This window comes from Nicotiana tabacum, chromosome 19, assembly GCF_000715075.1.
Source record: "Nicotiana tabacum cultivar K326 chromosome 19, ASM71507v2, whole genome shotgun sequence".
Lineage (NCBI taxonomy): Eukaryota > Viridiplantae > Streptophyta > Magnoliopsida > Solanales > Solanaceae > Nicotiana > Nicotiana tabacum.
This window is the reverse complement of record NC_134098.1, coordinates 321945-335679: the sequence shown is the minus strand read 5'-3', so window position 1 is coordinate 335679 and position 13735 is coordinate 321945. Positions and strand designations below refer to the sequence as shown.

Sequence of the window (13735 nt, the reverse complement as noted above, 5' to 3'; positions counted from 1 at the left end):
AGCCTTAGATGAAACAGTCCAGATGAAACAGTCCAGTCCATTAGTGATATTGTTTTCCCTGGGCTTATGTCCGCAAGGCTTTAAAATGCGTCATTAGTTGAGGTTTTTCTACTAGCATTCAAGGTTGCACGCGGAGTAGCTTTGGTACCATATGTAATAACCTCGTCCACTAATGATATTGTCTGATTTGGGCCTAAATCGATCCGCACGACTTTAAAACGCATCATCAGGGTTTAAGGCTAGTTACTTATATGCCTAATATCTCTCACATGTTTTGTCCATGTGGAATTTACATGGAGTATTACATTATATCATATCTAAAGTAACATTGAGATTTGAAAAAAGAAAAAAAAAACTATTCCAAAAGAAAGGACAAAGAAAAAATGCAATAAAAGTAAGTTCGAAAAATGGTTGTAACTGGATCAATTGATATGTTTGAGTCTAAATCAAAGTTGTTCACCAATCAGCAGAACTCACAAACACATTTTGATGACAACTTATAAGGAATGGATATGTATATTTTTTCTCTTCGTTCCTTCTCAAAAAGGTTTTCATTTATGAATAAGACCATCTGGATGTCTGACTTGAGGATTGCATTCGTCCGTAACTAATTATAACAGGTAAAGATAATTTACATCCTATATATTCTTCAAAATTATAAAAGTTATATATATTTTTTTTTGTATATAACGTATATATATATATATATATATATATATATATATATAAATTATATATTGTCCGACTATTTTTAAAGTGCGGTTGTACGATGTTATTTTCTCAATTATAATTATTTTTTAAAAAACATTCATGTGACTTGAGAGAATGATTAGGAAATTCAAGAAAATAATATTAATGTGGTTTCGACTCATGATGATACAATCAGTATTTTAAAAGGCGGGGCATTTTACTTAATGTGGGGCGAGGCGTAAGCCCCGAGGTATAGGGCGTAAGCCCCATGGATCTTTAATTTTTTGATTTATAAATTAATAAATAGCATAATATAAAGTACATTAAAAGTTTAAAAAAATTTAAAAGATTAGAATAACTCATAAAAAATAAAATATCTAGCATTTTTTTATAATTATAAAAAATGCAAATGTTCAAGTTATTATGAGTTAAAAATAAACTATAACATCTTATCTTTCAATCAATTAAAAAATCACAATAAAAAATATTATCAAACTACACAGTTTATCACCCTAAAAGTTAATAATTAGGAAACTTCATTAGTACTATAATTTAAATCATTACTTCTTATGAATAAATATAAAATTGCTTACAAATAGTAAAATAATAAAAGTTTGATAATTTTCAGAGACAGAACTAAGATATGACGAGCTACAAAAATGAAGATATAAATTTGGGCTATTTATTTTCAGTAGAAATATTCATTTGATATTCACCCTACTTATATGTAAATATTTAATACTATGACTCCTTATTTTGAATTACTCTCAATCTTCATATTTAGATTTGATGAATAGTACTTTAGTCGTTTATTTGTTAAGGAATTTTGAGTGTCGACAAAGCTAATTAGGGAATACGACGCATGATTTATATTAGGAACTGTTAGGAGAGCCCCGAGCACTGAGCATTGGGTGTATTTCGGGTGCTTAGTCGGACGCTTGGGGCGTAAGCCTCACATAACTAAGCCCCACACGTGAGCCTCAGGGCGTTTTAGTAGTGCCTCGTCCAGGAGCGAGCCCCGAGGCGAGTCCCAAAAAGCCTTTTAAAACAGTGGATACAACCATCTATTAATAAAGTCAAGTGGTCCTAGCTACTACTTGCAATGAAATCATTTCAGCACAGCAGAATTGGCAGGAAATTCATAAAGATTTTGAATAGCACAAGTGATTATTTGCATTTTTGGTACGTAAATTTCGCCATCATATTTAGTTATATACTCCCCACTATATATATGTATCTATCATCAAGTCATCTCCATTCAATCCAAAAATCCTACTTGAGAAATACCATCCTCAGAATTGTCTTTCACAATTCTAATCACGAAGGGAAAATAGAAAGGAAAAACTACTAGTAGTAATAAACTAATAAAACATAAATGGATGAATGAGGTTTAGATATATCCATAATATAGTCATAGTCGAAGCTCATGCAAAATATTGTTTCCTTATTTGTTCTTTGTGGTTATGTCACATAAAGCCCGAAAGAGCGCGTATTACTTCTCTTTCCTCGCCCTTTATAATATGAAATTTTTCTAAAGTAATATATGAAAATCTTTTTCGAAAGCTTGTCAGCCTAACAGAATGCTTGTTGTTATTCTTGACTTAGGCAAATTTCTTATCGAACTTATATACATCTTTTTTGTGTGTCAATGTTTCCACCAAAAAAAAAATTGACCAACTAAATCTCAAGTTACACCTATGTTTCCTTTTGTGCTAGCTAGCAGCCAAAAAAACAAATCAATTTTTTCTTTCATCCCAAGGAATAGAAAGAACAAATCACCTATACCTAGTAATTAACTATGATTGTGATAATAGAGATCGAGCAAAGGCTGTAACATGTTTAGATTCAGAAAGCCAACAACTTTGAATGTCATCTGCAATTCTCTTGGCATCCATTGATGCTCCTAGCAATCCACGTTTTGTGAATCCCACTGCATAGAGTCCACTCTCCCCTTTCCAACCATTAGGAAATGGCCTTTTTGGAAGCCCATCTTTCTCTGAAAACATCTCTCTTTCCTGCAAAGGAAAAAATATCAGGTAAATCTCCTTTTGTTGAACACTTCCTTAAACATCAAGAAACTAATAATTGAAGGGCAATGAAAGTGAGTACCTTTAGCCAAGAGGGTACATTGCTTTTGTAACCAGTGGCTAAGATTATTGCATCAAATTTTTCTGCTTTCCCATTCACAAATTCCACCGTGTGATGCTTTAATCTCCTAATTCCAGGACATACCTGCACAATATGAAAAATATTATTACTCAATATTTTTTTCTATTTTAGAGATTTATATATGTGCAGAAAAATAGTGTCAGAACAACAAACAACAAAAATCCAATAAAATCTCACGAGTGATGTCTGGGGATAATGTGCAAGTAAACCTTGCCCCTACCTTAAAAGGTATAAAGACCGTTTCCGGTAGAAAAATGGTGTAAATGCATTATATATGCATTTTCTTGAAAATTGAAAAGGTAAATGCTTGAATAGTGAATGTAGGGACAGAAGTAAGGAAATTTTGTTATACTGTTTATGGAATATTTGCAATGATGAGGATGAAAGAAAAATAAAAAGACAACCCGGTATTCTAAATTCCCGTTATTCGCAGCGTCAAGAAAAAAGCCACGACAAACACTAAAAATGGTATGAAACGAAATGAAAGACAGATGACAAGAAAGGTGCAAAATTGCATAGACAAGTATGTTACCTTAATGTCTCCACTTTTAATCTTAGCAAGTGTGCCAACGTCGAGCACCGGTGTCTTTCCGGACAAGTTTTTGAGCTCCAGAGGCCCGGTTTGCGGCCGGTCAAGGCCGAGCCGCGACGTATCCCCGAGCATTAGCCTGGAAACCATTAGCAGAAATCCATCGACAAGCCTCATGGGCAACCACTTTAGTAACCACATGGACATCCCAAAAGTTGATTTCCCCAGCATCTCTTGTGGTAGGATGTGCACCTGAAAGATGTCAAGAAAAAATGCATTTTATTACCATTAACTTAATTAAATAAGGAAAAGGTTTTCTTTACAGTAAAAATTACACTGGACTTAAAGTTATATTTTATAATGAAAGTAATTAAAATCCCACCAATCTCGCGCATGCTTGGGAGTTCCAAGAAAGTGAAAAATACTCCTAGGTGGGTTCAGCTATTCTTTTTTGTTTAATTCCTCAACTTCAGTAGTTTTACTTCCTCCTATCGTCCATTTTTTGTTGTTTTCACGCATATTAAAAAATTTACCAAATAGTATTAATTAATAATAAAATTGACCATATTAACCGTAATTTATTCATTTGAAATATAATAAATACTCCTAAACACTTTACTTCAAGTGCAACTTTCGAAAAAAGAAGTTAATTCTTTTTTGATATTTGAAAAAATCAAATATTATGAACCACAAAAAATGTCAAAATATCCCTTAGAGTAGACACTTGAACTCATGGACATTTTTAAAATTAACTTTTTTTTGAAACATTTAAAGTACAGTAAATGTTTAGAAATCCTAAACTAGGGTTTTTCATAGTTCTCCACAGAATTTGGAATCTTCTACGTACCCAAGATTTTATAACTGCATTGAAATATTTGCAAAAAATGAGAAAAGTCTCATATTTAGGTTTTGCTTTTCCTCCCATGAAATTGACAGAAAATTAGGATCAGTGGAAAACCTTTGCCCCTAATTTTAAATCAACATTCAAAAGTTGAAGGCACAAAGAAAAAAAGATAAATATAATTTTTATACTATGCTACATAAATAATTTGCTTTAATGTCCCAATAAGGTTAAAACGAAATTAAACTTGTTTTTATTTTTAACTTTTTTCACCGAAAGCAAAGTGAGTAGCAAAAATATACTTACAGCATGTCTAACCACAATAGAAGGAGTAGCATTATGATTACAGAGATCCAAACACACTTCCATTCCTGAATTCCCACAGCCAACTACCAACACTTTTTTCCCTCTAAATATTTCACCACTTTTATACAAACACGTATGCATTATACTCTCACTGAACTCCTCCATTCCTTCAATCCCCGGCACCACCGCCTCCGCATTCTCTCCCGTCGCCGCCACCAGCCACCGGCATACATACTCCGTTGCCGCCGTCTTCACCCGCCAAAACCCAAGATTCCGATCATACTCAGCACTAACCACCGTTTGATTAAAAACGGGGTTAACATCAAACGTCTTGGCATAATTCTCCAAGTAGTTAATAAATTGTTGCTTAGTAGGGTACGTTGGAAAATCATTAGGAAATGACATAAGGGGAAGTTCACAAAATTGCTTTGGCAAATGAAGGTGGAGACGATCATAAGTCTTGAGTTGCCACAAGGAAGCTATACAATTGGATCTTTCTAGAACAACACTCGGAACTCCTTTTGATTTCAAACAAGCGGCTACTGCTAGACCTGATGGTCCTCCTCCCACTATCACCGGCCCCGGAACATATACACATTTCTCTATTTTTTTCTCGTGAAAATTATAACAACGATCATGAGCTCTTTTACCTTCTATTTCTCTCAAGTAGTCCATGAATATTACTATATCGTCGTCGTCGTACCTGCAACGGTACGAGCTGAAAGCAATAAGTTTAGTTGAATCCTTAAATGGTAGATGGAGAGTGGAAAGAGAAAGAGAGAGTTTAGGGGATAGTTAGTTATTCAAATATTATCCAGAAGAAGGAGACTTATATATAAGAATCCCAGAAGAAGTGGAGTGAATCAAGTGTGATTATATTCTTATCCACTTGGTTGGAATAAATCCTCAGTTAATGAAAACCTAAGTTGTGAAATTGTGTAGAAATATATTTTCTTTTTGTCCCTAGGAGGCACGAGAAGAAGAGAGAATTGAATTGAATTGAATTGAATGACTGAATTCAATTCAAGACAATTCAACTACTAATATACCACACACTAGAAGAAGGTTTGAGTAGTATAGCAATTAATGGAAGTGGGACACAAAGATATATATATAGTGTTTTTGTGTGTATAGTACGTACATCAATACTTTCGCACATTAATAATTTTTTTGGCTATTTTCACATTAAAAAATTCACATTTTAACATTAATTAGCAATAAAATAGACCATATTAACCTTAATTTGTTCATTGAAAATATAACAGATACTCTATGACTCTTTATTGCAATGGTAACTTAGAAAAAAGTAGTTTCTTCTTGATATATATAAAAAATCAAATATGATGGACCATAAAAGAAGGCCAAAAATCAATTAAAGTGAACGAGAGAGAGTATACTTTAGTGTATATAGATTAATTAAGCCAGACAAGAAAAAAAATAGTTTTCTTTCTCTGTTTAAGTAGCAATATAAAATTTTAAAAGCAAAAATAGATGTCACGTTTCAATTTAATAAACTTCCCTATATTAATTAAATCACACAGAGAGCTGAGGGGACGTACATATAGTGTTTGATTAATAATAAAATTCTTAAACAAGTTGGGTACTTTAAACAAATTCCTATAATTATCTTAAATAGGGATAAGATAAAGAATATATCCGTTATCTTTAATAGAAAAAAATTGATTTTTATTAGGACTTTATAGAGTGGAATATAATCAATATATAGTTGGGTGTGGTTTTCATTGATTAAAAGTGGTAGTTATGGTTGGCACTGGGTCGGTCTATGCAAGATTGGGCCGGGTGGAACCAGAATAGGTATACTTATTAATAAAATTATCATCCACTTTTAACCCTCATAATCCTTTTTCTCTTTAAACCTAAAGGCACTATCAAATGTTTGGTAATTTAAACCAACTTACTCTTTTTTGTATGTTTTATTTCCTTCTTTTAATTGCTATCATAACTATTTACAAAGCAAAATCTAGTTACTCATATCATGATGCCCGAAGGTTGCTAGAGTGGTGGCAAATGAGAGGGCGCACGTCTTTGGATCGCTTGTTAATATTTAACTATCATTTAAAATACAATTGAAATATAATCAATTCTTATAGCGAAAAATAAAATTTAGATAAAAATATTCGCAATTAAAACATGAAAGAATTTCAACACACTGTGCTGGCGTTCGAAAAAATTCCGGAGTTCCAAATGTGTAGTTCACCGGGAAAATTCATGTTCAAACTGTAGGAAAAACTCATGGCATTTGAACCTTTATTAGTTCAAACTCATGACATTGAAATTTTATTCAAATTATTTGGAATAAAAAATACAAATTGCTACAAAATTGAGTCACATGATAAGGTACTATTTTGTGTTTCTTTAAGGGTGCAAGGTAGTACCCAACTTTGGTGGTAAAATTAGTGATTTAGTATATGAAAGTAATACATTCTGTTTTAATTGATGTGATGTATTTTTTTTAGTTTATCCAAAAAAAATATTTTTTATATTTAAAAATAGTTTAACTTTAAAGTTTTTATTTAATTCTTAATGTAATAATTTATAATTACAAATATTTATGACTTGTTTTAAATTACCAATTTTAAAAGTCTTCCTTAAATTTCATATTCAATCAAAATGCATCACATAATTGTTATAATAAGAAATTTATATGAGACTAATAATGAAGGGTGACAAGATTGACAAAAGTTTTTTTTTTTTGCCATATAGGATTTTTATGGCATCTTGTTTATAGGATTAAAATAGGTCTAAGAGCCCCATGTCGCTAATAAGATCGAAATAATCAGTGTCATGCGGAAGCTAGTAAAGCAAACTTTGAACAATGATAAATCAGACAATAAAAGAGAAATATACCAAAAGAGACACAAATATTTAACGTGGTTCGGTCAATTGACCTACATCCATAGATGAAGATGAGCAATCCACTATATAAAAGAGAGTACAAAATATCGAGAGAACAACCTCACAAAGAGGCAAACACAAGTGACACACTAACATTTGTCCCGAAAAGTTCTCCTCCTAAACAAGACTCTCAAACCCCATATGGCCGCGTTGTGGATGCTACTGAATGAGAAGGAAAGATCCTCAATTTATAGAAGTACAAAACTTTTTCTTTCAAGAAAAAGGACTAGTCAAATATGGGAGATTTATAATTTTCTTCTACAAAAAGAAAAATATAATTATGGTAAACATGTTGCCCTTTCCTTCAAGAGATAGGAAAACTAAATATGGTAAGAAAATTAGGATAAAAACCTAACAACTTTCCCTCTTGACCTGAATTATCTTACAAAATAAATTTGATTCACCTTCTTCATATAGGCTTCAGCAGGTCGCATCTCCAAATCTCCACCATAAAGTTTGTCTCAACGTGAGTAGTATTCCGGTCAAATTCCTCAAATAAAAATTATGATTACTGTCAAATAGGTTGAGACTAGAACTAAAGCCGCCAAGATGAACTTATCTTGAACCCCGCTCTGATGCCACTTGTTAGGATCGAAATAATCAGGTGTCATGCAGAAGCTAGTGAAGCAAACCTTAAATAATGATAAATCAGACAACAAAGAAAAAATATACCAAAAGAATTAGAAATATTTAACATGGTTGGATCAATTAACCTACATCCATAGATGGAAATGAGCAATCCACTATATAAAAGAGAGTACAAAATATCGAGAGAACAACCTCACAAAGAGGCAAACACAAGTGGCACACTAACACTTGTCCCCAAAAGTTCTCCCTCTAAAGGAGACAACGATAAATCAGACAACAAAAGAGAAATATACCAAAAGAAATAGAAATATTTAACATGGTTGGGTCAATTAACCTACATACATAGATGGAGATGAGCAATCCACTATATAAAAGAGAGTACAAAATATCGAGAGAACAACCTCACAAAGAGGCAAACACAAGTGGCACACTAACACTTGTCCCCAAAAGTTTCCATAGATGGAGATGAACAATTCACTATATAAAAGAGAGTACAAAATATCGAGATAACAACCAGACAAAGAGGCAAACACAAGTGGCACACTAACACTTGTCCCCAAAAGTTCTCCCTCTAAAGCAAACCTTGAACAACGATAAATCAGACAACAAAAGAGAAATATACCAAAAGAGATAGAAATATTTAACATGGTTGGGTTAATTAACCTACATCCATAGATGGAGATGAGCAATCCACTATACAAAAAAGAGTATAAAATATCGAGAGAACAACCTCACAAAGAGGCAAACACAAGTGGTACACTAACACTTGTCCCCAAAAGTTCTCCCTCTAAACAAGATTCTCAAACCCCATATGGCTATATTATGGATGCTACTGAATGAGAAGGAATGATCATCAATTTATAGAAGTACAAATCATTTTCCTCCAAGAAAAATGACTAGTCAAATATGAGAGATTTATAATTTTCTTCTAGGAAAAGAAAAATCTAATTATGGTAAACATGTTGCCCTTCTTTCAAGAGATAGAAAAATCAAATATGGTAAGAAAATCAGGACAAATACCTAACAGTCATCGGTCGTTAGTTTGGAGGCAATTGTGGTCCAAAAAATAGACAGCAAGGATATATTTAGTACCAAAAGCTAACAAAGGGTACAATTGAGCTATTTTTATTAGTTTAAGGGCAATTTTGGCGCTTTACTATTAAATAAGAAACTTTTCCATTTTTTTAGGTCATTGTAAAGCTAATTAGCGTTACTTTCCAATTTGTTCATAGGGCATATGTTAGTGAACTAAAAATTTCTTTTATACAATGGGTAGGAGCTTCAATTCTTTCATCCAAAAAACAAAGTTAGGTAACACATATATCTAACATGAAGATAATCTACGAACGTATATACTCCTAATAAATTTAGAGTTTTACACTATTAGGTTACTTTAGAAATCAATTATTAGTAACTTTTGACAGCATATATACATAATAGTCCGACTGTGAAAGCAACCGTGAGTACAATTCGGTTTGCTCTGTTGATTCTTCTTTTTTGGATTGTTTTCTTTGATCAAGTGATAGATCAGTATGTTTCTCGAGTGTAGGGTAATGCAGACCTCCTTAAGATGTATTTGTTCTCCAGTGTGGATCTTCTCGAAGTATTTAATTTGATTATCAAGAATCAAGAAGCATCCAACTATATTTCGAGTTGATCATAAAAAAAATCTCTGGATCACTTTATTCGGCTTTGAAAAAGACATTATTTTATGTCTTGACATCTTTGTGAATATTCTAAGTTTATGGAACTTTTGAGATGATGTATATGAGTTGATCTTAAAATTTAGATTTATGCAAACTATATGATATGGCACATTAGTCTGGTTAAGCTTTAATAAAAGAAGGTGTGGTTTCCAGAAAAGAAACGCAAATAAGGAAACAAGAAGAAGAGGGGATATCCCCACTAATGATTGGAAAATATCAGCAACAGCTCAATTGAAAGTGAAGTCTGTATGAGGCAATCCATCCCGATTTACACTCACCTTAATTGTGGTTTGGTTAGTATTGCTTATCTTTTCATTAGGGTATAGTAGTAGGTTTGGTTCATAGCCATGTCCTAAAGTACCCTAGCTATGATCTGCTCTATTTATTCAACAATAACCTAGTATAATCCCACTAGTGGGATCTGGGGAGGGTAGTGTGTATGCAGACCTTACCCCTCCCATGAGGTAGAGAGGCTGTTTCCAATAGAAACTCGGCATCATTCCCTCCAAGAACTCCCCACCTTGCACTTGGGGTGACTCGAACTTACAACCTTTTGATGTCCCATAAATCTTTGTTTTTTCGATTAATTAATCATATGATATTCGAAACTTGACAGATTCGACTAACTCAAACTCGCACCTCATCAGACTCTATTAAAGGAAAAGTACTCCTTGCCAGAATTTTTTCATATTCTCAGGATTCGAAACTGAGACATATGGCCAGTAAAAAAAATATTTTGCTACAGTAAGTTTTAGCCTGTGGCAAAAACTATTGATTAGCTATGAAAGTTTATCATATCAAAATATTTGTGGCTATAATATTTTGTCATGACAAATAATCGTAGCTATTAAGCCAACTATTGCCACAATATTTTATAACTTGAAGCAAAAATATTTATTTAGCTACAACAATTTGTTTCAAAAAAACTATTGTGGCTAAAAGTATACTATTGCTATAGTAACTTTTAACCCGTGGCAAAAACTTATGATTAGCTATGAAATTTTAATTACTATAGCAATAAGTTTGTAGCTGTTTAGGTAGTTATTGCCACGAAAATTAGTAATTATAGCAAAAATAATGAATTAACTTTGTAAATTTAATTTTGTGGCTAAGAAATTTTAAGAATCTATAGATAGTCACATAAATTCTAATTTTTGTGACTATTATTAAGTAATAGCTACAACATTTAGATTTGTAGCTTAGATTTGGTAGCTGAAGATACATTTTATTGTAGTGTGGTAGCGCTTCTTTTCGTATAGTTATAAAAACAAATTATGTACTACTTCTTCTTTCTGGGGAATAGAACTCAACATTTTGTAACGTTTGATTTTACATCTTACCCCCCCACTCACCCACCCACACACAAAAGAGGACTGTTTGATTCAGTGTATTTAAGCCATGTTTATTAGGTCTCTGAATTATACCTTTGTGGATTTCTAGTTTTCTAAAGTGAAGAAGTATATATCTATTTTTTTTCTAGTTTTAGGCCCCCAATAATTTAAGTTGATCATCAGTGTCCTTTATGTCACTGATTTGGGACCAAAAATACTTCAAGTTTCCTAGTTGAAGATCTGTCATGTAACATATACACTAGTGGCTACAATTCTTCGAAAGTTTTCCAGTTCTATCTACATTCCTTATAATTATTTCACAAAATAACGGTTGGAATTAAAGATCGGTGAATGAGAAATAGAGAGAAGAAAGTGGAGGGAAAGTGAGCTCCATTTTGTTTTGGAAAGAGCAAGTGTCCCTTATTGGTGGTGGAAAGAAAAGTAAATGTGTTTATATTGAGAAAACACTTCTCTTGGTGTTAAATAGGTTGGAAAGAAAGTAAGCCTCGCGCCTTCGTCATCGTCCCTCGGCTCGGCTTCGGTCAACGATTGATTGATTAATCCTTTTGGACAAAATTTCTTTCAATTATTTAATTAATTAATTTAATGTTTGTTTCTTTCTCGGATCCAACAACCATGGCTGTTTCTGAAAGGTTGTAAACCTTTTCAGAAACAGTGCCAGAAAATGGCTATAAATAGGCCTTGATCCTAGAATCTTTCCTTACAAAATTTTCTGATATTCTTCTTCTTCTGCACAAAATTTTCAGTGTGTTTTACAACCATTGAGTGGCTCGAAGTTCATCAGAGTTTTTTATACCAATACACTGATGAGTTAAATCGTTCTATCCTGAGAGAATAATATTCCAGCACATCGGTTACTTGAGGGGAATAATTTCCTTAAGGACACACTGTGCATTCAGTGGGCTCGATTTATTCCGAAATTATTTTTCAGATATTATTTCGACATTCTGTTGCTGCTAACTTTCTGTTTCTGATTTATGTTTCAGAAAGTTTACTGTTTTCTTTATTCATTATAATAATACAGATTGAATAACAATCTTAAGGAAATTATTTTTTATTTGTAATATGTATTCTGTTTTTTGAGATTAAAATTTGTGTGGTTTTCTGCTCCTTCTGAATTTTTCTATTCTGATTTGAAGATATAAAAACTTCATCAGAATATTAAAATTCTGAAACGATTTGAAGAATATAAAAACGTCATCGTTTTTTTGTGAAACGGTATATAAAAACTTCGGTTTTTATTTATTAAACATATTATTTATCGTTAATTACGGTATTGTTTACTGTACTAATATTTGCCATTAATTAAACTTTTTGTTGCTGACAGTGAGACATGGCAATTGATAATGAAAATCCTTCTGTGACTGTTGTGGCAACGACGATAGCCTCGTCAAGCCGAACTGTTGTGCCACCGGCCGAGAAACTGGGAAAATTTCTAAAGCCAACTTCAAAGGATGGCAGCAAAGGGTATTTTTCTGGCTTACCATACTTGGTATGCAGAAGTTCACCAGTGAAGACCCTCCAGTACCTGCCCCGTCATGCTTGACAATGAAAAGTTTATGATTGTTGAGGCGTGAAAACAGACAGACTTTCTTTACAAAGGCTACATCCTAAGTGCTTTGGATGATGACTTGTACAATGTCTACAGTGCTATGAAAACTAAAAAATTATGGGACGCACTTGAGAAGAAGTACAAGACTAGAGATGCATGCTTGAAGAAGTTTGTGGTTGCTAAGTTTCTAGACTATAAAATGATAGACAACAAAACAGTTGGAACCCAAGTTCAAGAGTTTCAACTTATTTTTCACGGCCTTATTGCTGAAGGTATGGTAGTGAATGAAGCATTTCAAGTGGCTGCAATGATTGAAAAATTGCCTTCTTCGTGGAGAGATTTCAAAAACTATCTTAAGCACAAGCACAAAGAAATGAAGTTGGAAGATCTTGTAATTCGTCTCAAGATTGAGGATGACAACAAAACAACCAAGAAGAAGTCTCGTGGAAATTCAACAATTATGAGAGTTAATATCATTGAGGAGACTGCTCCGAAAAGTAAGAAAAGGAAGAGGTCTTCTGGACAGACTAAGAAGCAGAACAAGAAACAATACAAGGGCAACTGCTACAATTGCGGAAAAGCTAGTCACAAAGCCCTTGATTGTCGTCTCCCGAAAAAGGATAAGAAAAAGGGACAGGCCAACATAGTGGAGAAGAATGATGACATTGATGATCTGTGTGCAATGTTTTCAGAATGCAACCTAGTTGGAAATCTGAAGAAGTGGTGGATTGACTCTGGAGACCACTTGACATGTCTGTGCTGTCAAAGATGCATTTGCGACTTACTCTATTGTTGGTCCCGAAGGAGAGCTTTCCATGGCAAATACTACAACAGCTAATATTAAAGGTTAGGGGAAGATATTCCTGAAGATAACTTCCGGCAAGGTGTTAACTCTCAACAACGTTCTTCATATTCCTACTATTAGGAAGAATTTAGTTTCTACTTCTTTACTTGTTAAGAATGGATTCAAATGTATATTTGTATCTGTTAAAGTTGTTGTAAGCAAGAACGAAATAGATGTTGGAAAGGGCTGCCTCACAAAAGGCCTTTTCAAACTCAATATAATGGTTGTTGACAGTATGAATA

At 33.1% G+C, this 13735-nt stretch overlaps 1 protein-coding gene across 1 annotated transcript; it reads right to left on the bottom strand.

Moving 5' to 3' along the window:
* Positions 1 to 2279: 2279 nt before the first annotated feature.
* LOC107780855 (indole-3-pyruvate monooxygenase YUCCA6-like) lies at positions 2280 to 5534 on the bottom strand. Its single transcript, XM_016601458.2, has 4 exons — positions 4536 to 5534; positions 3392 to 3640; positions 2800 to 2922; positions 2280 to 2705 (listed from the first exon to the last, which is right to left on the bottom strand). Exons 1-4 carry the CDS (start codon positions 5208 to 5210, stop codon positions 2487 to 2489), a joined length of 1266 nt encoding a protein of 421 aa, XP_016456944.1. The 5' UTR covers positions 5211 to 5534; the 3' UTR covers positions 2280 to 2486.
* Between the last annotated feature and the right edge of the window lie 8201 nt (positions 5535 to 13735).

What these genes read in the sequence shown, in the direction of transcription:
- LOC107780855 (XM_016601458.2), bottom strand. Translation starts at nt 5,210, where the DNA reads ATGGACTACTTGAGAGAAATAGAAGGTAAAAGAGCTCATGATCGTTGT. An exon ending in CTATTGTGGTTAGACATGCT is followed by an intron (nt 3,641 to 4,535) that starts GTAAGTATATTT and finishes GACATCTTTCAG; the next exon opens with GTGCACATCCTACCACAAGA. An exon ending in ATGTACCCTCTTGGCTAAAG is followed by an intron (nt 2,706 to 2,799) that starts GTACTCACTTTC and finishes TTTCCTTTGCAG; the next exon opens with GAAAGAGAGATGTTTTCAGA.